General features: G+C 56.6%; 1 protein-coding gene across 2 annotated transcripts in view; it reads left to right on the top strand.

Annotated features, from left to right (window-relative positions):
- OGDH (oxoglutarate dehydrogenase) overlaps window positions 1-27,591 on the top strand; it is a 43,144-nt gene that overhangs the window by 3,447 nt on the left and 12,106 nt on the right. Inside the window, exons 3-8 of one of the 2 annotated variants that reach the window (XM_054398594.1) lie at window positions 9,914-10,102; window positions 16,253-16,343; window positions 22,947-22,991; window positions 25,625-25,740; window positions 26,847-27,001; window positions 27,415-27,561. In XM_054398594.1, the coding sequence (XP_054254569.1) occupies window positions 9,914-10,102; window positions 16,253-16,343; window positions 22,947-22,991; window positions 25,625-25,740; window positions 26,847-27,001; window positions 27,415-27,561 (743 nt within the window). Of the gene's footprint in view, window positions 1-9,913; window positions 10,103-16,252; window positions 16,344-16,479; window positions 16,583-22,946; window positions 22,992-25,624; window positions 25,741-26,846; window positions 27,002-27,414; window positions 27,562-27,591 lie in introns of both variants that reach the window. The other variant, XM_054398593.1, reaches the window with a different exon arrangement.

Raw genomic sequence — 27,591 nt, 5'->3', positions numbered from 1 at the left:
CTGGGAGTCCACCTCCTGATGGTTTCATTCTTACAGCTCTGGTGGTTCAGCAGGGTCCATGGTGTGGGGGAGCAGGGAGCTGCTGTCCACACCTTGCCTGGTTTGCTTTTTGCTTCAGGTGCTGTTAGATGGTGGGGCAGATGGACCACGTCTAAGCTTGACTTTGAGCTTGTGGGCACAAAGCCAGACTGCTGCTCTGCAGCCCGGGGCTCGTGGCCAGCAGGATTCTCAGCTGCTGGCAGACTTAAAACTGGGGAGCCAATCATCCTGGGCAGTGTGCAGAGGGCTGTCTGGATCCCAGTGACTGGAGCTCCTCCAGCAGGGAGAAGGTCAAGCTCCTTAACACAGAGTCCAGAAGGTGAGGGCTTAGCTAGGAAGAGGGTTTCTGGAACCCAGCTGCATTGTTGCCCATTGTGTGTCCAGTGGTGGTCCCCAGGGGTCAGGACTGGGTCCAATTTGGGTCTTCAGTGACCTGGCTGAGGGGATTGAGTGGAGCCTCAGCAAGTTACTGGTGATACCAAGCTGGGTGGTGGCTGACACCCCTCAGGCTGTGCTGCCATCCAGTGAGATCTGGACAGGCTGAGAGCTGGGGGAAGGCAAACCTCATGAAGTTCAATAAGGACAAGTGCAGAGTCCTGCATCTGGGAAGGAGCAGCTCCAGGCACCAGTACAGACCAGGGGTTGGGAAGCAGCTCCATAGAGAAAGACCTTGGAGTGGTGGTGGGCAGCAAGTTCTGCATGGGACAGCAAAGTGCCCTTGTGGCCAAGAGAGCCAATGGCAGCCTGGGGGGCAGTAAGAAAAGTGTGGCCAGCAGGGCTGGGGAAGTTCTCCTGCCCCTCTGCTCTGCCTTGCTGAGACCACACCTGGAGTATGGTGTCCAGCTTTGGGCTCCCCAGTTCAAGAGAGACAGAGACCTGCTGGGGAGAGTCTAGAGGAGACTATCAGGATGATGAAGGCACTGGAACATCTCTGCTGTGGAGAAAGACTGAGAGCCCTGGGGCTGTGTAGTGTGGAGAGGAGAAGGCTGAGAGGGGATGTGATCAGTGTCTATCAATATCAGAGGTGTGGGGGTCAGGATGAAGATTCCAGGCTTTCTATGGTGGTGCCCAGGGACAGCACAAGGAACAGTGGGTGCAAGTGAGAACCCGGGAGGTTCCACCTCGACATGAGGAGGAAGTTGTTTGGTGTGAGGGTGCTGGAGGCTTGGAGCAGGCTGCCCGGAGAGGTTGTGGAGTCTCGTGCTCTGGAGACTTTCCAAACCCACCTGGATGTGTTCTGTGTGCCCTGCCCTGGGTGCCCCTGCACTGGCAGGGGGTTGGACTGGATGATCTTGAGGTCCTTTCCAGCCCCCAGCATTCTGTGATGTTTCTTCTGAGGCAAATACGTGGCTGAGCCAAGCAACACAGACTTGGAGATCATAGAAGGTTCCCCTGGAGTCTTCTCTCCAGGCTGCACACCCCTAGCTCCCTCAGCCTGTCCTCACAGCAGAGCTGCTCTAACCCTGGGATCTTTGTGGCCTTCTCTGGACTCTGGCAGCTTTGTGTCCTCCTTCTGCTGGGGACACCAGAAGTGGAGGCAGGATTGGAGGTGAGGTCTGAGCAGAGCAGAGCCCAGGGGCAGAATCCCCTCTCCTGCCCTGCTGCCCACACTCCTCTGGCTGCAGCCCAGCTCACAGCTGCCTTTGGGCTGCAGGAGGGCACTGCTGGCTCCTGGGGAGCTGCTCAGCACCCAACACCCCCAAGTCTCTTTCTTCAGGGCTTCTCTCAATCCACTCTGCACCCAGCCTGGATTTGTGCCTGGGGTTGGCCCAACCCAGCTGCAGGACCTTGTCCTGTGACTTGTTGAACCTCACACAGTTGGCACTGGGCCACTGCTCAAGCCTGTCAAGATCCTTCTGGATGGATCCCTGCCCTCAAGTGAGGACAGGGTACAAGCCAGGCCTTCAGGGGCAGGATATGGGTTTAAGGCCATGAATCTTCATGCTGTGGTCTAAAACTGAGTGAGGGCTGCATGGTGCTTGTCCCACTGATAGCCACAGTCGTGTCCTTGGCCAAGTCCTCATCCCTTCATAGCAGCTCTTGGATCCACAGACCTACTGCATCCTGGGTGTTACTCTGAGACAGTGTGGAAGCAGACACCCAGAGCAACCAGGGCAGCTGGCTGGGAGCTGAGTCTTGCAGCTAGGCCTCTGGATCTGCTCTACTCTTGGCTGTTCGCTAAGCCTCTGCAGCTTCATCAGCTCCCTACAGGGGAGCAGTGCTTGCAGTGCTCTGCAGGAGGGTTTAGGCTGGGAGGAGCCTCTGGAACCTCTGGTGGCATCCAGCTTGGAATTGACCTCCAGCTTCACAGCCAGGCCAGGTCACTCAGACCCTCCTGGAATGAAATCTTGAGCACCTTCAAGGGTGGAGCTCCACCACCTCTCCAGACCTCCAGGCCACCATTGCTGGAGAAGATCTGCAGGTATGTGGCAATCAGCCCTGCAGCCCAGCTGTCCCCTGAAGTTCTTCTGAGTGCTCAGAGCAGTGCAGGAGGAGTTTTGCCTCCAGTGTGGTTGGGAGTGGTTGGTGACAGCAGGAAAATCAGTGTGGAAATGGAAGGGTATCTTGGCATGGCCAGGAAGCAGACCTCATGCTGATGAGGTAGACGGCAGGTCTCAGGGACTGCTCTTCAAACCAAGCTGGCATCCTGCTTGGCAGAGAGGGCTGGAGCCAGGGAGGTTGGGCTGGATGGCCTTTGGAGGTGCCCTCAACCATTCTGTGATCCCACAAAATGCAGCTCCAGGTGCCCAAGCCTTCTGGTGGGGTTGATGCCTGAGTTGGTGTGGACTTTCCTGGTGCTCCCTGATGCACTTGGCCCTAACGCTTGTCTCTGCTGGGTGCATCCCACCTCATTCCAGTGACTCCCTTCCCAGCTCCTAGCTTTACCCCTGCCTCCTCTCCACACTTTTCCATGGCTCCCCTTGTCCCCTCTGAGATGCTGAGCAGCTGCAGTGGGGTTGGTGTTGAGGCTCTTGGAGCTCCTTCAGCCTGCAGCCCCTCTGGCATGACGTGGCAGCAGCACTGGAGTCTCCCCTGACCCTGGTAAGTGTTGACAGGGCCAGATCCAAGGGTGAAGGTCTTAAACCCAGCTGGACTTTGAGGAGGACCTGCTGCTCTTTGCTGGGGATGGTGCGACCTCTACCCAGAGATGAGCTGTGCTGGCTGCTGTCACCAAGCCACCATGAGACCTCCAGCCAGAGAGGAGCTGCCCTTTCTTGACTGCTGTTACCAAACCTCCATCCAGTGCCACTATCCCAGCTGTGCTTGAACCTGCAGGACTGCTGGAGCTCCCCCAGCCCAAGTCCCTGCTCCAGCAGGGCACCCACAGCAGCTTGCCCAGGGGCACCATGCCCAGGGGGAGTTGGAAGCTCTCCACACAAGGACACTCCACAACCTCTCTGGGCAGCCTGCTCCAGCCCTCCAGCACCCTCACACCAAACAACTTTCTCCTCCTCTCCAGGTGGCACCTTCTGGATTCCAGTCTGTGCCCCTTGCCCCTTGTGCTGTCCCTGGGCACCAGTGAGCAGAGTCTGGCCCCAGCCTCTTGCCCCCACAGCTCCTTTAGCTCTTGCTGAGCATTGCTCAGCTCCCCTCTGGGGCTGCTCTTCTGCAGGCTCTCAGCCCCAGGGCTCTCAGCCTTTGCTCCTCCCAGAGCTGCTCCAGGCCCCTCAGCAGCTTCCCAGCCTGCCCTGGACTCTCTCCAGCACTTCCCAGGCTCTGCAACTGGGGAGCCCAGAACTGTACTTTAAGAGGGCCAACTATCTCTTCTTCAAGACTCTACTTAGAAGTATCCAGTGGATCAGGGCTCTGGAAGGAAGGGGGGCCCAAGAGAGCTGGCTAATATTCAAACATTACCTCCTCCAAGCTCAAGAGAAATGTATTCCCTTGAAAAAAAAATCAAGTAAGGCAAACAGAAGACCTGCATGGGTAAGCAAGGGACTCTGAGTAAAACTCAAAAACAAAAAGGAGGTTTACAATATGTGGAAAAAAGGACTGGTCAGTTGGGAGGATTACAGAGATGTAGCCAGAGAATGTAGAGATGCAACAAGGAAAGCCAAGGCGCTCCTGGAACTGAACTTTGCCAAAGAGGTGAAGGAGAACAAGAAGAGTTTTTTCAAATACCTCAATGATAAAAGGAAGAGCAGGCAAGAGGTGGGCCCCTGCTGAATGAGAGGGGGGATACAGGAACTGATGATGCAGAGATGGCAGAGTTGCTGAATGCCTTCTTTGCCTCAGTCTTCACTCCTAAGAGCAGCCCTCAGGAACCTCAGTCTCTAGAAGCAAGGGAGCAGAACTGGAGAGATGTGGACACTCCACTGGTCAGGCAGGACAGGGTTAGAGATCTCTTGTACTATCTGAAGACATACAAATCCATGGGCCCTGATGGGATGCATCCATGAGTGCTGAGAGAGTTGCTGATACTGCTGCTGAACCTCTCTCCGTTGTCTGTGAAAGGTCCTGGAGAACAGCAGAGGTGCCTGAGGACTGGAGGAAAGCAAATGTCACTCCAGTCTTCAAAAAAGGCAAGAAGGAGGAGCCAGGCAACTACAGAGCAGTCAGCCTCACTTCCAACCCTGGAAAGATGATGGAGCAGCTCATCCTGGAGGTCATCTCTAACCATGTGGAAGACAAGAAGGTCATCAGGAGTAGCCAACATGGATTTACCAAGGGGAGATCCTGTCTGACTGATCTGTTAGCCTTTATGAAGTTATGACCAAGTGGGTAGATGAGGGCAGAGCAGTGAGTGTCATATATCTTGACTTCAGTAAAGCTTTTGATGCTGTCTCCCATAACATCCTCATAGAACAGCCCAGGAGAGGTGGCATAGATGGCTGTCAGTGAGGTGGATTGCAGACTGGCTCCACAACAGAGCTCAGAGGGTTGTCATCAGTGGCACAGAGCCAGTGGTGTCCCCCAGGGATCTGTACTGGGTCCAGTTTTGTTCAATATCTTTATCAATGACCTGGGTGAGGACATTGAGAGTACCCTCAGCAAGTTGCTGATGATACAGAACTGGGGGGGTTGGAGTGCTGGTGGGCAGCAAGCTCTGCATGGAACAACAATGTGCTCTTGTGGCCAAGAGAGCCAATGGGATCCTGGGATATATCAAGAAGGGTGTCCAGCAGGCCTAGGGAAGTTCTTCCACCTCTCTGCTCTGTCCTGGTGAGACCACACCTGGAATCCTGTGTCCAGTTTTGGGCTCCCCATTTCCAGAAAGACAGAGACCTGCTGGAGAGAATCCAATGGAGAGCCAGGAGGATGCTTAGGGGACTTGAGCATCTCCTCTATGAAGAGAGACTGAGCCCTGGGAGTCTGGAGAAGAGAAAGCTGAGAGGGACCTGATCAATGTCTATCAATAGCTGAGGGGTGGGTGTCAAGGGGAGGGGGCCAGGCTCTTTTGGGTGGTTCACAGTGATAAGACAAGGAACAATGAGTTCAGACTTGAACAGGGAAGATTTCGCCTCAACATGAGGAGAAACTTCTTTCCAGTGAGGGTGACAGAGCCCTGGAACAGGCTGCCCAGGGGGGTTGTGGAGTCTCCTTCTCTGGAGACTTTCCAAACCCACCTGGATGCATTCCTGTGCAGACTACCCTAAGTGATGCTGCTCTGGCAGGAGGGTTGGACCTGATGATCTCTTGAGGTCCCTTCCAACCTCTGATATACTGTGAGACTGTGAACTTAAGCCAGGACTGCAGCTGTGGCCTCCTCAGGGCAGAGCAGAGGGGCAGCAGAACGTCCCTCACCCTGCTGCCCACACTCTTCTCCATGCCCCCCAGGACACCACTGAGGCCTTCTTGACCCCCAGGGCACATTGCTGGCTCCTGAGCAGGTCCCTGCCCTTGCCCTGCTTGAACCTCCTGAGCTTCCTCTCCCCCAGCTCTGCAGCCTGCCCAGGGCTCACACAATCTTTGCTGCGTCCTTTGCAGTTGTGCTGCAGGTGAGGGCCCAGCCTGAAGCTGGTGGGAGCCTGGCTTGAGAGTTTGAAATATTTGGGTTTCATTGCTCCCCTTGGAGCACTCTGGAGAGCTGAAGGTCTGATATGGGTAAGGGGCAGGGTGCAGAGCAGGAACCTCTTGATCCCTCAGCAAAGGGCTTCTTGGCTGGGGCTGTGAATCATGGAATGGTTTGGGTGGGAAGGGACCTTCCAAGCCCCTGCAGCCAATGGGGACATCCCCATCCAGAGGAGGTTGCTCACAGCCCAGAACAGCCTGACCTGGGATGGTGCCAGGCTTGGGGCAGCTCCCACCTCTCTGGGCAGCCTGGGCCAGGCTCTCCCCACCCTCAGTGCCAAACATTTCTCCTTCTCTCTGCTCTCAATCTGCCTCTTGGAGTCCAAACCATTCCCTTTTGGCCTGTCCCAGCAGGCCCTGATCAAAGCTCCCCAGCTTTCTACTCAGCCCTTGAAGCCTTCTTTCCAGGCTGACCAACCTCAACTCTCTCAGGCTGGCCTCACAGCAGAGGGTTTCCAGCCCTGCCAGCATTGCTGTGGCCTCCTCTGGCCCTGCTCCAACAGGTCCCTGTCTCTTCTCTTCACCCAGTGAGGGCAGGAGCTGCTCTCTGAGGTGACAGGCCATGTGGAGCAGCTCTGGTTGGTGCTTTCTGTCCCCTGGAGTCCATGGCAGGAGCAGGAGCAGGAGCAGGGATGTAGCCAGAGCTGGAGGCAGAGGCTGTCCTGCAGTGGCTGGGAGCTGTCCCTTGCTGTGTGTCCCTGACTTCCAGGCTGGCTGATGGGGGCTGGAGCACAGAAGTCTTCTCCAGGGCCTGTTCAACTGAAAGGTGCTGGTTTGGGGACTCTCCTCAGCAGAGGAGACTGTGGTGAACTCTTGGTGCTGAGCCTGGCTGGGGGCAGCTATTCTTGGCTGCCTTGTGCTGTGGTAGGACACATAGCCATGGGGTGGGCACAGCAGGGACCTGCTGCTGGCAGTGTTTGCTGTGACAGGACATGGTGGGGCTACAGTCAGGAGCAGGGAGATTATGGCCCTGAGCCCTTTTGGCATCAGGGGGAGCTGAGCTCTCCTGCACCCTGGCCACATGCAGAGCACCCTGTAGAGATAGGGCTGGAGGAGCAGTCATGGGGGGCTGGGCACAAGGAGTGTTGGAGGGGAGCAAAGACAATCCAAGGGTTGGAGAACCTCCCCTGTGGGGACAGGCTGGGAAAGTTGGGGCTGTTAGAGAAGGCTGCAGGGAGACCTTAGATCAGCCTTCCAGTAGCTCAAGGGGCTCCAGGAGAGCTGGGGAGGGACTTTGACAAGGGCTGGGGGTGGTGGCACAAGGGCTGATGGCTTTGAGCTGGGAGAAGCTGGATGGAGATTGGACATTAGGAATTGATTCTTCCCCAGGAGGGTGGTGAGGCACTGGAACAGGTTGCCTAGAGAAGTTGCCTCCAAGCCTGGAGGTGTTCAAGACCAGGATGCATGAGGGTTTGAGCAGCCTGAGCTGGTGGGAGGTGTTCCTGCCTATAGCATAGGTTGGAGCTGGATGAGCTTTGAGGTTTCTTCCACTCCAGCCCATTCCAGGGTTGCTTGATGAGCTTCTCTGCTGCTGCTACCTTTGGCAGAGGCTGGGGTCATGCTGCTGGGGCCATGGAGCCTCTCCCATGAGCTCCAGAGGCATCTCCTTGGGTCACAGAAAATCCAAGTTGATGGGTTTATGGTGCTTATCTGAATGGCAGCTGTGCCCAGGGCAAGCCAGGTGTTGGGCAGTCAAGCACGGAGTGGAGGTGCCCAGCTGGTGCCACACCTTGTTTGGAGACAAAATGAACTTTTACTTTCAGGACAGAAGCAAATTGCATCTCTAAGAGGTTCATGTTGCTGAGTGGCAAGAGGGAGGAGGTCACAAAGGCAGCAGCTCTGCCTCCTGGCTTTGACCCTGTGGCTCCACTGCCAGCTCCCTCCCGGGGCTGGTGGAGCCCAGTTTTGTTTCCCAGCCATGTTCCTGTCCATGCCAAGGGTACAGAGCCCATCCTGGGCTGCTCATGAGGCAACGGATTCTGGGGCACCCATAAGCTCCATGATGAGGAGGCTGGAGCACCTCTGCTATGGGGACAGGCTGGGAGAGTTAGGGCTGTTCAGCCTAGAGAGGAGAAGGCTCCGGGGAGACCTTGGAGTAGCCTTCCAGTAGCTGAAAGGGCTCCAGGGGAGCTGGGGAGAGACTTTGGACAAGGGCTGGGAGTGCCAGGATGAGGGACAATGGCTTGAAATGAGAGCAGAGCAGATTTGGGTTGGATGAGAGGACAAGATCTGCCTCATGAGGAACACTGCAACAGGTTGCCCAGGGAGGGGTTGAGGCCCCATCCCTGGAGGCATTCAAGGTGAGGCTGGACAAGGCTGTGAGCAACCTGCTCTGGTGGAGGATGTCCCTGCTGCCTGCAGGGGGGTTGGACTGGATGACCTCTAGAGGTCCCTTCCAACCCAAAGCCATGATCCTAGGAGCCCTGGGGAAGGGCAGGGGTTTGGCCTGCTCTCTGCAGAGCCAGGAGGAAGGATCATGCCCCTCTTTCCCTCATGGAATGTTCTTGAGGAGACACAGCCAGGACAGGGTCAGGTGTTGCCTGGCTTTGCCTTTTGGTTGTGTGTTGTCCTTCAGTTGTGCCAAATGGTCCCAGGGTTTATTTCTGTGCCTCCAGTGTGACCCATTGCTAAAATTAGCCTCCTCGTGCAGCCATGTGATAGGGCATCCGGGCTGGCAGTGTCCTCCTGGGGCATTTGATGGCTGCTGCAGCTGCAGGGAGAGAGGAGAGCTGCTCCTCCTCCAGCAAGGGGTAGGTTTTCGGCTCCTTCCACCAGGCTGCCATGGTGCAAAAGCTGCTTTTTGGTGCCCCAGACCACCCCTGGGGCTGCTGTCATGGCTCTGGGTCGCTTGAGGCAGAGGTTCTGCAGGCACAAAGTTGGGCTCCTTCTCTTAGATGGTAGAGAGAGGCCTTGGGCTGAAAGCAGGCTGCAGCTCTGATGGCTTCTGTTTGCTCTGGCTGGCATCTGGGGTGGGTGCAGACACACAGGTGCCAGCTCCACCTCACCATGATCCTTGGCTATCACTTGGTGGCATGTGGGAGGTGTGACAGAAGAACATGGCTTGGACTTTGATCTGCTGCTCCCTTCTCCTTGGCCAGGTCCACTCCTGCCTCTCCAAGTAGACCTTAACTTGAGTTTGGCTTCTGGTATGCTCCTGGGGCTCTTCAGGCAGGGCTGGAGAAGTTCTCCCAAATGACACCAGGATGTTTGGGGGGTGGGGGGTGGGGGGTTGTCCTCTTAGTACCTAGAAATACCCACCTGCAGCAGAGAGCAGGAGCTGAGGGCACTGGGGTGTCTACATAGTCCTGGCATTGCTGAAGGGTTAGGCAGAAGTTGAGGGGGCATGAGGAGAAGCAGCCTTGGTGGCACAGGGCAGCAGACACTGGGCCTGGGGGCTCAGAGCACAGCGAAAGGAAGGGGGGCAATGAGGACAGGGCCAAAAAATGACTCTCAGCAAACCTTGTGGGCACTTGGAGGGCAGCCACTGCCCTGCGGGGAAGGGAGCAAGAGCCTGGGCACCAGGACAGGGATCACCACTGAGAGCTGAGGCAGGACAGGAGTGTCCCCTGTGTCCTGTCCTGAGCGCTGCTGCTGAGGGAAGGGAGCTCTAGGAGTGGGAAGGGGACTCTGGGGATGGTCTCGTGCAAGCAGAAGCAACCCAGAGGGGTGGGAGGTGGGGCCTTGGCTATCCCTGGAGCGGTGGTGAGCTTGGGTGCTCCCTGCCCAAGCTGCTTGGGTGCCTTTGGTAGTGGCTGCATGGAGCTGCAGTGCAAGAGGCATCTCTCAGCCCCCCATAACCTGTGGTGAGATGTTTGGGCTCCAGGTGCTGACCCTCATGCCTCTCTCTTCTCCCTTCTCCTAGTCGTGGGACATCTTCTTCCGCAACGCCAATGCCGGAGCTGCTCCAGGCACCGCTTACCAAAGCCCTCCCCCACTCAGCTCCAGCCTCTCCTCCCTGTCCCAAGCCCAGTTCCTGGTTCAGGCACAGCCCAACGTAGACAAGCTGGTGGAGGATCATCTGGCAGTGCAATCCCTCATCAGGGCCTACCAGGTAAGGAGCTGGGGGGAGGAGGAGGAGGAGGAGTGCATCCTCTACAGGGGCATGGGGAGCAGGCAGGCTGCCTGTGGGCTGCCTGCTGACAGGAGCTGCTCAGCTGCTGGGGCAGAAGCTCAGCTGATGTTTTGCTGGACAATAGGAAGATCAAATCTGTTGTGACCCAAGCAGGGCAAGGGAGGAGGGTGGTTTGCTGGCTTCTGGAATGCTGCTGCTGTGCTGTGGGCTGCTGTATGTTCAGCAGTGGTGTGGGACACCTCAGCCTGCTGCTGGTACAAGCCCTACGGCGCTGCAAGATGATGTCAGGAAACACTTCCCTGCAATATGAGAGGTCAAGGGAGGTGATTCTCCCCCTCTGCTCCACTCTGGTGAGACCTCACCTGGAGTACTGTGTCCAGTTCTGGTGCCCCTATTACAAGAGGGATATAGACATGCTGGAACGTGTCCAGAGAAGAGCCATGAGGATGATCAGAGGGCTGGAGCACCTCTCCTATGAGGACAGACTGAAAGAGTTGGAGCTGTTCAGTCTGGAGAAGAGAAGGCTCCGAGGTGACCTTCTTGTGGCCTTCCAGTATCTGAAGGGGGCTACAAGAAAGCTGGGGAGGGACTTTTTAGGATATCAGGGAGTGACAGGACAGGGGGGAATGGAATAAAGCTGGAAGTGGGGAGATTCAGGCTGGATGTGAGGAAGAAGTTCTTCCCCATGAGAGTGGTGAGAGCCTGGAATGGGTTGTGCAGGGAGGTGGTTGAGGCTCTATCCCTGGAGGTGTTTGCAGCCAGGCTGGATGAGGCTCTGGCCAGCCTGATCCAGTGTGAGGTGTCCCTGCCCATGGCCGGGGGGTTGGAACTGGATGATCCTTGTGGTCCCCTCCAACCCTGACTGATTCTATGATTCAATGATTCTGTGATTGTGTGTGCAAGAGGGCTGCTGGGCTCCAGCTGCTGTCCAAGTCAGCCTTCAGGAGAGCCAAGCTTCAGGCAGGAAGGAGACATCTCTGATGAGGCTGTGACCAGTGGAGAGGGCAATGAGATGTGTCCTGCAGCCTGTCTGCACTCTGGGTTGGTCAGGTGTGGGGGCTCTAAGTGGGAACATGGCTGAGAAGTTAATAAACCAAGATGCTGTGGAGGTGTGACCATGGTTGTGGTCTTCTCACCCGCTGCAGGCTGTGTTCCTGCTCAGGTCTGGGGTAGGTCCAGGCCACAGGTCAAGCCAAAGCTGCACCACTGGGCGGGTCCAAAGGTCTACCAGCTTTGCCCCTCCTCTCTGTCTTGAAGGCTCTGCCCCTGCTTTGTTTTCAGAAGGAGAAGCTGGGACATGCTTATGGGGACTTCCTTGTTGGGAGCTGGTGACCAGCTCCCTGATGAGCCTTTTCATGCAGCTCTTGCTGCTGGAACGAGCTGGGGGACCCCAAGCTCAAACAAGTGGTGGCTGATGGTGGGAGACAGCAGCTCCAAGTCAAGGATTTAAAGACCAAGTCCTCTTCTGCACTCCTCTCACTTCCTGAGGCTCTGGATGGCAGCTCAAGCCCCTTGAAGCACTGAAAGGCCACCAGAAGGTCTCCCCAGAGCCTTCTCGTGTCCCAGCCCTCCCAGCACTGCTGTGACCTCCTCTGGCCCTGCTCTAGCAGGTCCCTGTCTGTGATGTGCTGAGGACTCCAGAGCTGCCCCAGCAATGTGAGGGGGTCTCAGCAGAGAGGCAGAATCCCCTCCCTGGCCCTGCTGCCCAGGCTGCTGGGGATCAGCACTTGGTGCTGGCTCCTGTCCAGCTTTGCACCCCCAGCACCTCCAAGTCCTTCTCCTCAGGGCTGCTCTCCAGCCCTTCAACCCCCGCCTGGACTGATACCAGAAGCTGTCCCAACCCAGGTGCAGGACCTTGCACTTGGCCTTGTAGACCTCCTGAAGTTCACCTGGGTGCAGCTCTGTGGCCTATCAAGTAGGTCCCTCTGGGCAGCATCCCTTCCATCTAAACCATCCAGCACCTCACTCAGCTTGGTGTCATCTCAGATTTGCTGAGGGTATGCTTGGTCCCTGTCCCTGTCCCTGGCTCCTGAAGGACACCACTGGTCTCCCCACAGGCAGCAGCTTGTTGAGTGTACAAGTGCAGGGGACCTGATGGGACCCACCTGTGGGTGCTGAGGTCACATTCCCAAAGTCCTGGCAGTGTGGGGAAGTCTCCACTGGCTGGAAAAGGGCAAACATAAACCCCATGTCCAAACAGGGAAAGGAGGATGATTCAGGGAGCTGTGGGTCAGTCAGTCTCAGCTCTGTGCCTGGTAAGATCATGGAGCAGAGCCTCCTGGAGGCACTGCTGAGGCAGAGGAATAAGAAAGAGGTGATTTGGTACAACCAACACAGCTTCACCAAGAGCAATGCTGCCTGACAAACCTGGTGGCCTTCTGAAACAGTAGACAAGGGGAGAGCAGCTGACATCATTTACCTGGACCTGAGCAAAGCCTTTGGCACTGTCCTGCACCACATCCTGGGCTCCAGGCTGGTGCCATATGGGCACTGGGCAGATAAAGAACTACACCCAGAGAGTGGCTGTCCATGTGTCCATGTCCAAGTGGAGGCCAGTGACAAGTGGAATCCCTCAGGAATCAGTACTGGGACCAGGCTTGGTTAACATCTTTGTTGGTGCCATGGACAGTGGCACTGAGGCTCCCTCAGCACCAAGCTGTGTGGTGCTGCTGACAGGCTGGAGGGAATGGATCCATCCAGAGGGACCTGGACAGACTGCAGAGCTGGGCCCAAGCCAACCTCATGAAGCTCAACAAGGCCAAGGGCAAGGTTCCTGCAGCTGGCTCAGGGCAATCCCAGGTACTGCTGTAGGCTGGGCAGGGACTGGCTGGAGAGCAGCCCTGAAGCAAAAACCTTGGGGATGCTGGGGGAGGAGAAGCTCAGCAGGAGCCAGCAGTGAGCACTTGCAGCCCAGAGAGCCAAGCAGAGCCTGGGCTGCAGCAGGAGAAGTGTGGCCAGCAGGGCCAGGGAGGGGATTCTCCCCCTCTGCTCCACTCTGCTGAGACCACTCCTGGAGCTCTGTGAACAGTTCTGGAGCCTCTGTTCCAGGAAGGATCTGGAGGGGCTGGAAGGTGTCCAGAGAAGGGCCATGAGGATGAGCAGAGGGCTGGAGCTGCTCTGCTCTGGAGACAGCCTGAGAGAGTTGGGGTTGTGCAGGCTGGAGAGGAGAAGGCTCCCAGGAGACCTTCTTGTGGCCTTCCAGGATCTGAAGGGGGCTACAGGAAAGCTGGGGAGGGACTTTTGAGGGTGTCAGGGAGTGATAGGAGTGAGGGGGATGGAGCAAAACTAGAAGTGGGGAGATTGAGATTGGATGTTAGGAAGAAGTTGTTCCCCAGGAGGGTGGTGAGAGCCTGGCACAGGTTGCCCAGGGAGGTGGTGGTGGAAGCCTCAGCCCTGGAGGTGTTTAAGGCCAGGCTGGAGGTGGCTGTGAGCAACCTGCTGTGGTGTGAGGTGTCCCTGCCCATGGCAGGGGGTTGGGACTGGCTGAGCCTTGAGCTCCCTTCCAGCCCTGACAGCCCGTGACTCTCTGATTCATTCAGTCAACTCCTTGTCCATTCAGTGCCTTTCCTGTCAGGCCCCTGCCTCTCCAGCTTAGAGACAAAGGTCTTGTGGGACAGTGTCAGATGCTCTGCACAAGGCCTGCTAGATGATGTCAGTAACTCTTGGGTTCCCCACCCCAGCAGGAGCTCCACTGGGCTGCCACCACTTCTGAAACTTGCTGACTAGCAGCTTGGAAACTTCATCCGCCCCTTCCCTCAGGACCTGTGGGTGCATCATTCCCTAGACCTGTGCAGTCAGGTTCCTTAGGTTCCTTCTATAGTGGGCAGCTCTTAATTGTGCCAGTCCCTGTGTGTTGTGTGGCTGGAGCTGTGGTTCTGTCTGCCTGGTCTTCAGTGGAGCCTTTGGCAGTGTGTCCTACAACATCTTCCTGCAGAAGCTGGCTGCTCATGGCTGGGGTGGGGTTAGGCTGGAGATGAGCCAGGGAGTGCCCAGGTGGGCAAGAAGGGCAGCAGCAGCCTGGCCTGGAGCAGCAGTGGTGTGGGCAGCAGGAGCAGGGCAGGGATTGTGCCCCTGGGCTGGGCACTGAGAAGGCTACAGCTGGAAGCCTGGGGTCAGGGTTGGGCTCTCAGTGCCAGAAGGACTTTGAGGGCTAGAGCAGGGCCAGAAAAGGGAACAGAGCTGGGGAAGGGTCTGGAGAAGAGGCTGGGGAGGAGCAGCTGAGGGAGCTGGGGGGGTTGAGGCTGGAGAAGAAGAGGCTGAGGGAGACCTCATTGCTCTCTGCAGCTCCTGAGAGGAGGCTGGAGCCAGGGGGGGTTGGGCTCTGCTCCCTAGGAACAAGTGATGGGAGGAGAGGAAATGGCCTCAAGGTTGCCTCAGGGGAGGTTCAGGTTGACCTTGAGGAACCATTTCTTTCTGGAAAGGGTTGTCCAGGCCTGGTCCAGGCTGCCCAGGGCAGTGGTGCAGTCCCCATCCCTGGAGGGGTTCCAAAGCTGTGGTGCTGAGGGGCATGGTTTGGGGCTGCCCTGGTAGTGCTGGGTTCAGGGCTGGACTCTGATCTTCAAGGTCTCTTCCAACCAAACCATTCTGTGACTCCATGTCTGGGTGGCTGAAGTCCCACAGGGTCAGGACCTGTGAGTGTGATGCTCCTGCAAACATCTGCAGTGGTTATGTTTGGAGCTGGGAGTTGCTTGTGCTGCATGGGGAGAACACAGAGCAGCAGCACTCCAGCAGGAGGCTCCTGGGAATGTTGTGGGATGCTGTGCAGAGGATTGCTGTGCATGTGCTCATACCAGCATTGCTTTGCCCAAGAACTTTGGTGATGCCCTCCTCCATGAGTGGTTCTCGTGAGGCTGAGCACAGAGCTCGTGGCTCAGAGTGTTGTTCTCAGCCTGCAGAAGGTTTCTGCAGCCCACACCCTGCCAGAAACTTCCTGCCCTGCTCCCAGTGCAGCTGAGCCTGAAGCTTGCAGTGCTGGCCACCAAGACCAGGTCTGCCCAGCAAGGTGTGCTGGGGTCTGCCTGTGGTCGCCTCCTGTGCGGGTGGAAAGCAAAGCTCCTTGGGGCCTGCTTTTGTTTTCTGTGGCTTCAAACCCAGCATGGTGATTCCTGCCTGGACTGCCATGACCAGCCAGCAAAGCGCCTCCTGGTGCCATTTCTTCCCCTGCCCCTTCCCAGAGAAATGCTGCAGGTCCTGTTGGAGGCTCCTCTCACCAAAAGGATGCTGTGGACTGCAGATGGTCCTCAGGCACAGGCCTCTGTCCTGGAGGAGCTGCTGCTGCTGGCAGTGCTTCTCTTCTCTGACGCATTGAAGGAGTGCACAAAGATCTGACCAGGTCTGCCTCCACCCTTGCTTGGTGCAAGCTGGAGCAGAGGAGGTTCCACAGAAACATCAGGAAAAGCTTTTTCACCATCAGGGTGCTGGAGCCCTGGAGCAGGCTGCCCAGAGAGGCTCTGGAATGTCTTTCTGTGGAGACATTCAAGCCCCACCTGGATGTGTTCCTGTCTGACCTGCCCAAGGGGGGCTGCACTGGATGATCTCCAGAGGTCCCCTCCCACCCTGCAATGCTTAGGCAGAAGCCATCAGAGTAGAGTTGCTGCATCTTCAGAGGGGCAGTGGTCAGGCTGGGCACAGTGGTGGGAGATCCTCAGACCTCAGTTCTGGGAGGTCTCTACCATCCCCTGCCCACTCCTCTGACTGCTTCAGGCCAGCAGAGCAGTCTGGTGGCACTCACAGCTACATGCAGCAGCTGCAGCTGAACCCAGCCTGTGCAGGCTGCAGCTTAAACCCAGCCTGTGCAGGCTGCAGCTTAAACCCAGCCTGTGCAGGCTGCAGCTTAAACCCAGCCTGTGCAGGCTGCAGCTTAAACCCAACCTGTGCAGGCTGCAGCTTAAACCCAACCTGTGCAGGGTTTAGTGGCAGCCAAGCTTTGGGCTGGCTCTGTAGTGAATGCCAAGAGGGGGAAGGTGCCTGGTGTGGCCTGGTGCAGAGCTGGCTGTGCAGGGAGGTCTCAGTGGCTAAGCTGTGTTGCAGGGGGGGTCTCAGTGGCTAAGCTGTGTTGCAGGGGGGGTCTCAGTGGCTAAGCTGTGTTGCAGGGGGGTCTCAGTCACTAACCTGTGTTGTTGCTTGCAGGTCAGGGGCCACCACATTGCAAAGCTGGACCCCCTGGGCATTAGTTGTGTAAATTTTGATGATGCTCCCCTCACCGTCTCTCCAAACGTCGGTGAGAATTGCTCTGCACATTAACCCCAATGTAATTTAAACTTTTTTACCCCCTTCCCTCTTTTTGTTTGTTTGTTTTATCTCCCTCTCCCTCCCTGGTACCTGTTTCTCTCCTTTCCCCCTGGCCTGTTTCCTAGATTCGAGGGCACCATGTAGCACAGCTCGACCCACTGGGCATCTTGGATGCAGATCTGGACTCCTCCCTTCCAGCTGACATTATCACATCCACAGACAAACTGGGTGAGGGCTTTGAGAGCAGTTAGTGCTGCATTGCTTGAGCTCCTCTCTCTCTCACAGCTTGCTAGGGAGATGCTTCACCAGGCCAGGGGGGAAGCTCTGAAGTTTCCTCAGTCATGATCACTCCCAAATTACCACCTGCCATGGAGCGGCTCTGCCCCTCTCTGGTGCCCAGCTCCTGTGTCTCCTCCCAACTGGTGCCAGTTGGTGATGTCATTGGACATGCTGACCCAGCAGTGGAAGCAACTGCACCTTCTGCAGGGAGGGTTTGTGTTGGGGACAGCTGGAGTGCTGTTCCCTCAGCTCCTTCTGCTGCTCCTGGAGCCAGCTGAGGGCAATGGGGCAGCTTCATCTCAGCAGGGCTGAGCTGTGCCCCTTGGGCCCCAAGAGCTGAGGGCAATGGGGCAGCTTCAATTCAGCCTGCCCGGTGGCACTGCTCTGCCCTCCCTCCTTCCCCACTTGCTGCAGCATCCACAGATCCCTCAATTGTCCCCTGAGCTCTGAGTCCCCACTGGTGATCATAACAAGGAAGCTTTGGGAGGTGTCCCCATCCCAGCAGAGAGATGGGAACCCAGCACCTTTGGGTGAGAGCTGCATGAGTGTGGCACAGGAGCCTATGTGGTGCACAGTAGTTGAAACCCTTCTCTGCTAGTGCCTAAACTCAGCACTTCTCAGTGTGCTCTAGAGTTGATCTGCAGAGACCCAGCTCCAAGGAGGTCGTGGTGCTGAGCTCTTCTCTCTCGTTGGTGCTTCCCAGGGGTGGTTACCCTGGCAGGAGGAGGGCTCCAGGGGCTTGCTTCTAACCTAGAGTAGTGCAGCAGTGCTGGTTACTAACCCTGCACAACTGGATCACAGCCTCTGCTGCGTGGACACCAGCTGGATTCCTTGGCCAGCTGCCAGCCCTGGGCCTGCTGGACCTTTACACAGGGTGAGGTGTGCTGGGAGCAGCAGGGTTTGGTTGTCCCAGCCTCATGGGTGATGAGGAAGCTGCTTCAGGCTGGACTCCTATCCCTGGCTGCACCTTGGGAGTTCTGCGTTGGAGCAAGTCCTGTGGCTGGGAGGTGCTGGCCAGGAATCCCAAGAGGATCCCAAGTGCTTGTAGCCAACTCCAGGAGACTTTTGTAGGTGACTGATGCCACTCTTGGTGGCTCAGCAGAAGAAAGGGTGAGGAGAACCTTTTCTAGATCAAGGCTCTGGGTGCCACAGTCTTGAAATGGAGCAGCAGAGCCTGGTGGCCCTGTTTCCGTCTTTGAAGGAGAGCAGAGTCTCCATGGAACCCAGAGCTGCAGAGGGTGGCAGTGACTTGCACTCCCTTCAGAGGTCACCTCTGCCGTGGCTGAATCAGGTGGCCCAAAGGCCTATCCAGCCTGTCCTTGAGCACTCCCAATGATGAGGGCACCCAGGGCTTCTCTGGGCAGCCTGTCCCATTGTCTCACATCCTCCTTCTGTTCATTCTGGTTCTGCTCCCAGTTCAAACCCATCAACCCTTCTCCTGTCCTCACAGGCCCTGCTCACAAGGCTCTCTTCACCTCTGAAAGGCCACCAGAAAGTCTCCTGGAGCCTTCTCTTCTCCAGGCTGAACACCCCCAACTCTCTCAGTCTGGCCTCACAGCAGAGGGCTTCCAGTCCTTGGATCTTTTTGTTTTTGTGGCCTCCTCTGGACCTGTTCCAACAGGTCCATGTCTGTCTTGTGCTTAGGAGAATGGGCTGGAAGAGCAGAATCCCTTCCTTCTGATCCTTGAGGTCTTTACCAACCTTATCGATTCTGTGATTCAGTGTGGTGGCCATGCTTCTGGTGTAGCCCAGGACACACTGTCCTGCTGGGCTCTGAGCACAAGCTGGTGGCTTATTTCCATTTTGCCATACTCCAGTATCCCCAGGTCTTTTTTGGCAGGGCTGCTCTCCACCCATCCACCCACCCACCCATCCATCCATGTATCCACTCATCCCTCATCCCTCCCTCATCCCTCCCTCATCCCTCCCTCATCCCTCCCTCATCCCTCCCTCATCCCTCCCTCATCCCTCCCTCATCCCTCCCTCATCCCTCCCTCATCCCTCCCTCATCCCTCCCTCATCCCTCCCTCATCCCTCCCTCCATCTGTCATCCATTCATCATCCATGCATCCTTCCACCCATCCCCCAAGCTCTGCTGGCACTGTGGATTCCCTGATCCCCTACCGTATGACTCAGCCCAGCTCTCCACAGTGGAAGTGTCCAGGCATGGCTGCTCCTCCAGCCCATAACTCCTAAGTCAAACTTGTGTTTCTTAGAGGCTTTCCCACCATGGATGGTCCTTGTGGGTCCTGTGCTGGGTTAGTGACCAGGAATCCAGGAATTCCAAGGAAATAAATCCTGGGAACGCGCTACTACCAGCAGCCCCTGGTAGGACCCTATGGTGGTTTGAGCTCTGACTGGAGTTTAGGAGCTCAAATGATAACAGATTGAGATTCCTCCCCCCTGCCCCCTTCTCCTGGCAAGGTGGAGAGGGAGGAAAGAAAAAAAGGTAGGGGAGAGGAGAAGTAAATTCACAAGAGAAATAGTCTGGAATAGGTTTGGAAGTAGAAGAGGTAATTTTTTTTTTTTTTTACCAAAAAAAAAAAAAAGTATATACATACACATATATGTGTGTATATATATATAGAGAGAGAGAGAGCAGTAACAGGGAAGGTTCACAAAGGTGAGGGATGAGGGTAAACAGGAAAATACACAAACCCAAGTGTGAATGCCCTTGTGTTCCCCTGGATGGCCTAGTGCTCCCCTGGATGGCCTAGTGTTCCCCTGGATGGCCTAGTGCTCCCCTGGATGGCCTAGTGCTCCCCTGGATGGCCTAGTGTTCCCCTGGATGGCCTAGTGCTCCCCTGGATGGCCTAGTGTTCCCCTGGATGGCCTAGTGCTCCCCTGGATGGCCTAGTGTTCCCCTGGATGCCCTAGTGCTCCCCTGGATGCCCTAGTGCTCCCCTGGATGCCCTAGTGCTCCCCTGGATGCCCTAGTGCTCCCCTGGATGGCCTAGTGTTCCCCTGGATGGCCTAGTGCTCCCCTGGATGGCCTAGTGTTCCCCTGGATGGCCTAGTGCTCCCCTGGATGGCCTAGTGCTCCCCTGGATGGCCTAGTGCTCCCCTGGATGCCCTTGTGCTCCCCTGGATGGCCTAGTGTTCCCCTGGATGCCCTAGTGTTTCCCTGGATGCCCTTGTGCTCCCCTGGATGCCCTAGTGCTCCCCTGGATGCCCTAGTGTTCCCCTGGATGCCTTAGTGTTCCCCTGGATGGCCTAGTGCTCCCCTGGATGGCCTAGTGTTCCCCTGGATGGCCTAGTGCTCCCCTGGATGGCCTAGTGTTCCCCTGGATGGCCTTGTGTTCCCCTGGATGGCCTAGTGCTCCCCTGGATGCCCTTGTGCTCCCCTGGATGGCCTAGTGTTCCCCTGGATGGCCTAGTGTTCCCCTGGATGCCCTTGTGCTCCCCTGGATGCCCTAGTGCTCCCCTGGATGCCCTAGTGTTCCCCTGGATGCCTTAGTGTTCCCCTGGATACCCTTGTGCTCCCCTGGATGCCCTAGTGTTCCCCTGGATGCCCTAGTGTTTCCCTGGATGCCCTAGTGTTTCCCTGGATGCCAGTGGATTCAGTTGGAAGAAGCAGGCCCCGGCCTGGAGGCAGCGGCAGCAGTGATGTTCTTTTGAGCGGACGAGGCAGGAAATAGAGCAAGCAGCGAGATGTCTGCTCTTTGATAGGCTTGCTGGAGAGGAAGGGGGAGTGGAGTAGACACCTTTGAGTCAGGGGAGCCGTTCTCTGAGCAGGGAAGGAACCAAGTCTCACCTGGGTGCTGGGTTCTTTCAGCCCCATCCAGGATGGGTGTAACCCAGCACAGACCCCAGCCTCCGATGTCTAATCGCAGGAGGCTTCTTTGCTGCAAGTCTTGATGCTGTCATCTGCTTGACCTTCAAACCCATCTGGAGCAGAGCTTGGGAGCAGCACTTGGTGAGGGGCAGGGGAGCAGAGCTAGGGCAGTGTGGCCAAGCCCATGGCTGGCTGCTGCCTGCTTGTGGCTGAAAGGCCCTTTCTGAGCAGCTCCTGCTAGCTGCTTTGGTTTTGAAGGAGTATTTCCTGACCCTTGCCAGGGCAGCCAAGAACAGGAGTGGTCTGGAATCTTGGAAGCCATTTGGTTTGCTCTCTCTGAGCAGTGAATCCTTAAAGTTCATCTTCTGTGGAGCCAGCAGCTCCAGCCCTGGCTGAGCAGTGCTGGAATTCAGAGGAGCTCCCTGGCTTATCTTGGACATGGATCTGGCTCCTCAATTGCCTTTTGTTCAGCAACTGGTTTATGTCTGCTTTGGGAGCTCCCTTTGCAGTGTGAGTGGAGAAAAGCCTGTCTGGGGCTGCTGGGGCCGAGTGCTGGGGCTGGAGGCAGCAAATTGCTCCTGTTCCTGTCCTTTCTGTTTAAGAAACCCAAGGTTTTCTCCTCTGGGTCTGCTGCAGCTGCTCTGGTCTGGTAAGTGGTGTGAAGCAGGGACAAGGAGGAGCAGGACAAGGACATGTGGCGTGTCCACCTTAGCAGGCTGCTGCCCAGGGCTGTGTGTCAGTGTCTGTCTGTCTGTCTCTGTGCAAGGCAGCTGCTCCTGCCTCTTGCCCAGGCAACTGATGGAAGTCATCCTGCAGCTTGGGAAGAGCTAGGCTGGCCCCTGCAGGGCTGTGGGCTGGAGCCCTGCCACTTTCCTCCACACTTTGAGACCTTGCTGAGCAAAGCTCTCCCCAGAACATCCAATTCCCCTTGCTGACCAGGCGAAGGTTCCCCAAAGCCTTTCTTGTGACCTAGGTGAGATTGAGGCCCTTGGGGCACCTAACCCAAGCCGGGAGCACAGCTGTAGGGCCTCTCACTGACCCCTGTCCTGGGAGCTGGCATGGCCTGCTGGCACTGCTGCCTGCATCCAACATGCTTGGCACCTGGTGGGCATTGTGCCTGCCTTCCTCACTAACAGCCTGCTTCTTAACTGCCTGTTCAATATCTTTGATGATCTGGATGAGGAGATAGAGTCCACCATTAGTAAGTTTGCAGATGATACCAAGCTGGGGTCATGAGTTGATCTGTTAGAGGGTAGGAGGCTCTGCAGAGGGACCTTGGCAGGCTGGACAGATGGGCAGAGTCCAACAGGATGGCATTCAACAAGTTCAAGTGCCGAGTTCTGCACTTTGGCCACAACAACCCCAGGCAGGGCTGCAGGCTGGGGACAGAGTGGCTGAGAGCAGCCAGGCAGAGAGGGACCTGGGGGTGCAGGTTGGCAGCAGCTGAACATGAGCCAGCAGTGTGCCCAGGTGGCCAAGAGAGCCAATGGCATCCTGGCCTGGATCAGCAATAGTGTGGCCAGCAGGAGCAGGGAAGTCATTATTCTCCTATACTCAACACTGGTTAATCCACACCTGTTTCCAGTTCTGGGCTCCTCGATTTAAGAAGGACATTGAGATATTTGAATGTGTGCAGAGAAGGGCAGGGAGGATGGGGAGAGGTCCAGAGCACAGACCTATGAGGAGAGGCAGAAGGAGCTGGGGATGTTTAGCCTGGAGAAGAGGAGGCTCAGGGGAGACCTCACTGCTCTCTACAACTACCTGAAAGGAGGTTGTAGACAGGTGGGGGTTGGTCTCTTCTCCCAGGCAACTAGTGGCAGAATAAGAGGACACAGTCTCAAGCTGCACCAGGGGAAGTTTAGGCTGGAGGTGAGGAGAAAGTTCTTCACAGAAAGAGGCCATTGGAATGTTGTGCTGCCCAGTGCGGTGGTGGAGTCACCGTCTCTGGAGGTGTTCAAAAAAAGATTGGATGTGACACTTGGAGCCATGGTTTAGTTGTCAGGAGGTGTTAGGTAATAGGTTGGAGTTGATGATCTCTGAGGTCTTTTCCAACCTGATTGATTCTGTGATCTGCCTCCTGTCCGAGTACTGGCAGCAGTGGTGGCTCCTCAGGAGTCACTCTCAGAGCCTCCTGGTAGTGAGGAGCTCAGCAGAACCTTGCAGGAGCAGATGTTGGTGGCAGGGGGAAGCTGAGTTTTGGTGGTGGTGTGAAGCAGGTGAAGAAGACACAACGCCAGGAGGTCTTCCCCTGCCATCTGAGGAGATCTCAAACCATGCAGCTCAACTGCTCTCCAGGATCTGATGCCTTGTTGCCCTCCTTTCTCCTTCCTCTCTCTGGGATTTCTTTTCTGCCTAGTAGTCATCCTCCCTCCCACCCCTTTTGCCTCTGATGGTTTGGAGTGTATTTTAAATGCTGTGTTTTGGGTTTTTTTGTGCTTTCCACCAGTATTTTTCACAGTTCCAGAGATTTTTTTACTAACTCTGATTGCATCTCTCTATCTTCTCCCTTTCTGCACCCCCCTGCCCTGCCCACCCCAGATCTTGCAGTATTCAAGGAGCGGCTGAGAGTGTTAACAGTAGGAGGTATGCAACTAATGAGCCTTTAACCCTCTGGAGTGCAGGACTCTCTTTGAATAGGTTAATCTGGGCATGAACCAGGCCAGTAAAGCTGTCCCCTGCCCTCTCACCCCACTCTGGCATCCTGTGGCATGTTTATTTTTACCTTGTACCTCTGGACAGTCTGTAGGTGCTCTGTTAGTGATGCTTCCAGCTGTAGATGCCCAGTGCAGAGCCTTGCTGCCCATCTTCATCCCACCTGATTGCATGCCCAGCTTGCTGCAGGACCTGGCTTGTTGGCAGCATTAGTTTCAGGAGGCCTCAATCTCCCCCACTGGTTCCATTCTCAAATCCAATCTGCCTTCTGCCTCTGCCCTGGTGACAATTTGGCGGCCCCCAGCTGGTGGTCTGAAAGGCTGAGCACTGACAAGAGAGCTGACACTGGCAGGCTGCAGCAAAGCAGAAGCAGAGAGAGCCCAGAAAACTCCTTGCAAAACTTTGATACCCCTCAAAATGTAGCTGAGCCCTGGGAGTGGAGCAGCAGAGTGAGGCCCAGCCCTGTGCCCTGGGAGCCACAGCTGGAGGCTTCCCTGGAGTTTCCCAGCCAGCAGCTTCATTGAGCTGCTCTGGACAGGAGCTGTAGAGAGGTCCTGGGGGCACAGGGCCAAGCCCTCACCTCCTCAGTATGTGGCTCAGTGCTCCAAGGCAGAGCTCCCCAGGGGCTGCTTTAATTCCATCCTTGGAGACTGGCAGTGTCCAGGAGGCTGCTGTGGGCAGAGGAGGGAAGGCACAATGGCACCCAGGAGAACCACTGCAGGCTTGCCCTGGGTGCTCCCAGCCATTTGTTGGACTTGTTTGGAGGGATCTGGGGGGAACTGTGGTAACTCTGCCTCCTCTGTGGCTCCTGCCCTGGGTTAGCAAACGCAGAATCACAAAATGGTTTGGGTGGGAAGGGGCTTTCAAAAGTCCAACCCGCTGCAGCCAGCAGGGAAGTCGCCTCCAGAGCAGGTTGCTGAGAGCCCCAAATGACCTGGGATGGTGCCAGGCTTGGGGCAGCTCCCACCTCTCTGGGCAGCCTGTGCCAGGCTCCCCCCACCCTCAGTGTCAAACATTTCTCCTTCTCTCCACTCTCAATCTGCCTCTTGGAGTCCAAACCATGCCCCCTTTGGCCTGTCCCATCAGGCTCTGCTCAAAACTCTGTCCCCAGCTTTCTGCTCAGCCCTTGAAGCACTGAGAGGCCACCAGAAGGTCCCCCTGGAGCCTTCATTTCTCCAGGCTGCACAACCACAACTCTCCCAGCTGGCCTCACAGCAGAGGGCTTCCAACCCTGCCTTGCTGTGGCCTCCTCCTCTGGCCCCTCTCCAACAGGTTCCTGCCTGTGCTGTGCTGAGGACTCCAGAGCTGCCCCAGCACTGCAGGGGGGGTCTGAGCAGAGGGCCAGAATCCCCTCCCTGTCCCTGCTGCTCACACTGCTGGGGATCAGCCCAGGACAGGCTGGGGCTCATGTCTGGCTTTGTACCCCCAGCACCCCCAAGTCCTGTTCCTCAGGGCTTCTCTCCACCCTTCACTCCCAGCCTGGACTGATACCAGGGCTTGTCCCATCCCAGGTGCCCTTAGCCTTGTAGAACCTCCTGACCTTCACCTGGATGCAGCTCTACAGCTTGTGGAGGCCTCACCTGGAGACCCAGCTGAGCTGTGAGCTTGGAATGGACAGAGAAGGGCCTGAGGGAGGTGCTGGGGCTCTGGCGGGCAGTGGACAGTTCCTCTCCTGTGCCCTGCTTCCAGCCTAACTCCTGCCTCAGACAGGGCTCAGCCTTGGGGCCTCCCTGTTCCCCTTCCCAGCTCTGCTTCTGCCTTGCTGCAGCAGTTCAAGGGGTCCATTGCCCTTCCTCTTCTGTGCCTCAGTTTCCCCACAGACAGCCCTGACCCCAGCAGGCTCTGAAGCAGCTGCTGTGGCTCTGGAGGAGCTGCTGTGGGCCTGGCCCAGCTGCTTGCCTGCCCTGGGTAGTAGCTGCCCATGAACCACAGCACCAAAAAGCAGGGGGTTTGCTGAGCAGGGTCAGGCTAAACTAATTAAGAGGCTGTTAATTGGCACACAGGAGTAGAGCAAAAGCCCCTCGGGCTGGCCAGCTGCCCTGCTCCTGGGCTGAGCTATTCAGGAGAGTCCATGGCAGACCCTGATGCCATTTTCTCTCTTCTCTGTCTCTCCCTCTCTGGGGTTCCACTGCTGTAACTGTTTCCTCCTGCACCTTGGCTCTCCATGTTCCATCCTCACTGGGTGACGACCCATCCGCTGTGTTTGGTGACCTCTTGACCCCCCTTTTCCTTCTCCCTGGTGCCATTTGTGGTGTGTTCTGTGTCCTGGGGGCTGCCCCAACTCTCTCTGTGATTGGGGCACTGCTGGTGCCCGTGCCGTGTCCTGTCCCCTCCCGTCTGTGTTTAATTACTGGGTGTCTGTGTTTAATTACTGCTTGGGTCTGACATGTACAAAACCTCTTCCATGCTTATTTTTTGGTTTTATGCTGCTTTTTTTACTTTTTTTGGTCCCTTCCCCATCTCTTCCCAATGCTCCTGGTACCTGTGTGACGGTGTCCCCCCTGCTCTGCTCCCTCCTTTCTTTCTCTTGCTTGTGCTTGTGCTACCCATGGAAAATCCTGCAGGTTTTTACGGGCTGGACGAGTCTGACCTGGACAAAGTTTTCCACCTGCCCACAACCACTTTCATCGGTGGGAATGAGTCTGCTCTGCCCCTGCGGGAAATCATCCGCCGGCTAGAGGTGAGGGTACAGAACCTGTCTGCAGCCTGGGCTGGGGGCAGAACAGTTGCTTTTTGGAGGCTCTGCATCCTGCTGGTGCCCACAGTCTGGGACAACCTGTGGATTTTAGGACTTCTGGGTTAGGAACTGTTCCTCAGAGCTTGCCTCGCTCATAGCAGCTGCCTCATGTTGCCTGTCCATCTCGGATCACCTCCAGCTTCACCTTGCCTTTGGCGTAGCTGAGGTGGAGCAAACCTCAGGCAACTGAATCCTGCATTTTTTAAAACCTCTCCAGTGCTTTCCAGTTTAAAGCAAATGGCGCTGGGGGAGTGCAGGAGTGGGCTGGTGGCAGGCAATACCCACCAGGCTGCACTGGGTAGTGGCCCTTTGGAGGGGCTTGGGACAGGAGCAGCTCCACCCTGGGGCTTGCAGCTCTTGCAGCAGGTTCCAGATTTCACACCCTGCTGTGAGTGCAGGCAGATCCCAGGCAAGCTGCAGTCTTTGTCAGATGGTCTCTGCTGAGACAGGTTGACCTTGGAAGAAGCAAAGCTGCGTCACTGTCTCAGATAAGCTGCAGGAAGAAGCTCCTCGTCTGGTGGGGGAGGTGGTTTTGCTGCAGGCTGATGTGTGGTTGTGGACCTAGTCACAGATGATGCTACTGGGAGAGCAAATCTCACCTCCCAGGTGGATGTGAAGGACTGGAGGGTCTGATTCAGGCCCCTGGGGGAAAGGGAATGAAACATTTTGATGCTGGATCATGAGCAGGGGCCGAGCTGCCCCATAGCATGCCAGAGTGTCCCCTGCACTGACAGCTCAAACGAGGCTCCCAGTGGGGCTGGCTGCTGGGCAGTGCTCATGCATCCCCCCCCAGGCTGCCATCCTGCTCATGCCAGCATGCTGGCAGCATGGTGCAGCTGCTAGGCAGGAGGTTTTGTGCCTGCACTGCTGCAGGAGGGCTCTGGGTGCCCAGGAGGTCACAGAGGGGAGTTCTGGAGCCCCTGGCCCTGTCCGTGCTGCGCTGTTATTGGCCCCCATACGACGCCCATGCCTGGCTGTGTCTTGCAGGGGTGAGGAGGTGCTGGAGCCCTGGCTGTTGTCTCATGGCCCTTCTCATCCCACCTGGGCAGATGGCTTATTGCCAGCACATTGGTGTGGAGTTCATGTTCATCAACGACCTGGAGCAGTGCCAGTGGATCCGGCAGAAGTTTGAGACCCCTGGCATCATGCAGTTCACCAACGAGGAGAAGCGAACACTGCTGGCCCGGCTGGTGCGCTCCACCAGGTACCTGCACATAACCTTCTCACCTCCTGCCAGCCAGGGGGGTTTAATCCCAGCTGGAGCGATACAGTCACACCACCTGAGTCATCTCTTGATGTCAGCTGGCACGGTTGGCTTAATCAGCAGGGTGACACCAGTGTGCTGGCAGGCTCAGGGCTGGCACAGAGCCCCCAAACCTGGATGAGCCTGAAAGAAAAGCTCTAAAAATAAGGCTTGAGTGCAGCACAGTGTCAGGGGAGGGGGGTGGCCAGCTGGGCTCTGCAGAAGGTGACAGGTGACTGGGAAGGCTGTTGGGCTGCTGCATAGTCTGCTTAACCATTGTTGGTGCTGTAGCTCCCTTGGTGCCATCCCATCCTTTGTCCAGGTGCCCTCAGCTGTAGCTCTGGCACTGACCCCTCTGTCCCTTTGCCTCCCAGGTTTGAGGAGTTTCTCCATCGGAAATGGTCTTCAGAGAAGCGTTTTGGTCTGGAGGGCTGTGAGGTGCTGATCCCAGCCTTAAAGACCATCATTGATAAGTCAAGTGAGAAGGGAGTGGATTATGTGATCATGGGGATGCCCCACAGGTAACCCTGCCTCTCTCCACAGTGGTGCTT

This window comes from Indicator indicator, unplaced genomic scaffold, assembly GCF_027791375.1.
Source record: "Indicator indicator isolate 239-I01 unplaced genomic scaffold, UM_Iind_1.1 iindUn_scaffold_65, whole genome shotgun sequence".
Classification (NCBI taxonomy): Eukaryota; Metazoa; Chordata; class Aves; order Piciformes; family Indicatoridae; genus Indicator; species Indicator indicator.
The sequence above is the reverse complement of the archived record's forward strand: the minus strand, read 5'-3'. Positions and strand labels throughout refer to the sequence as shown.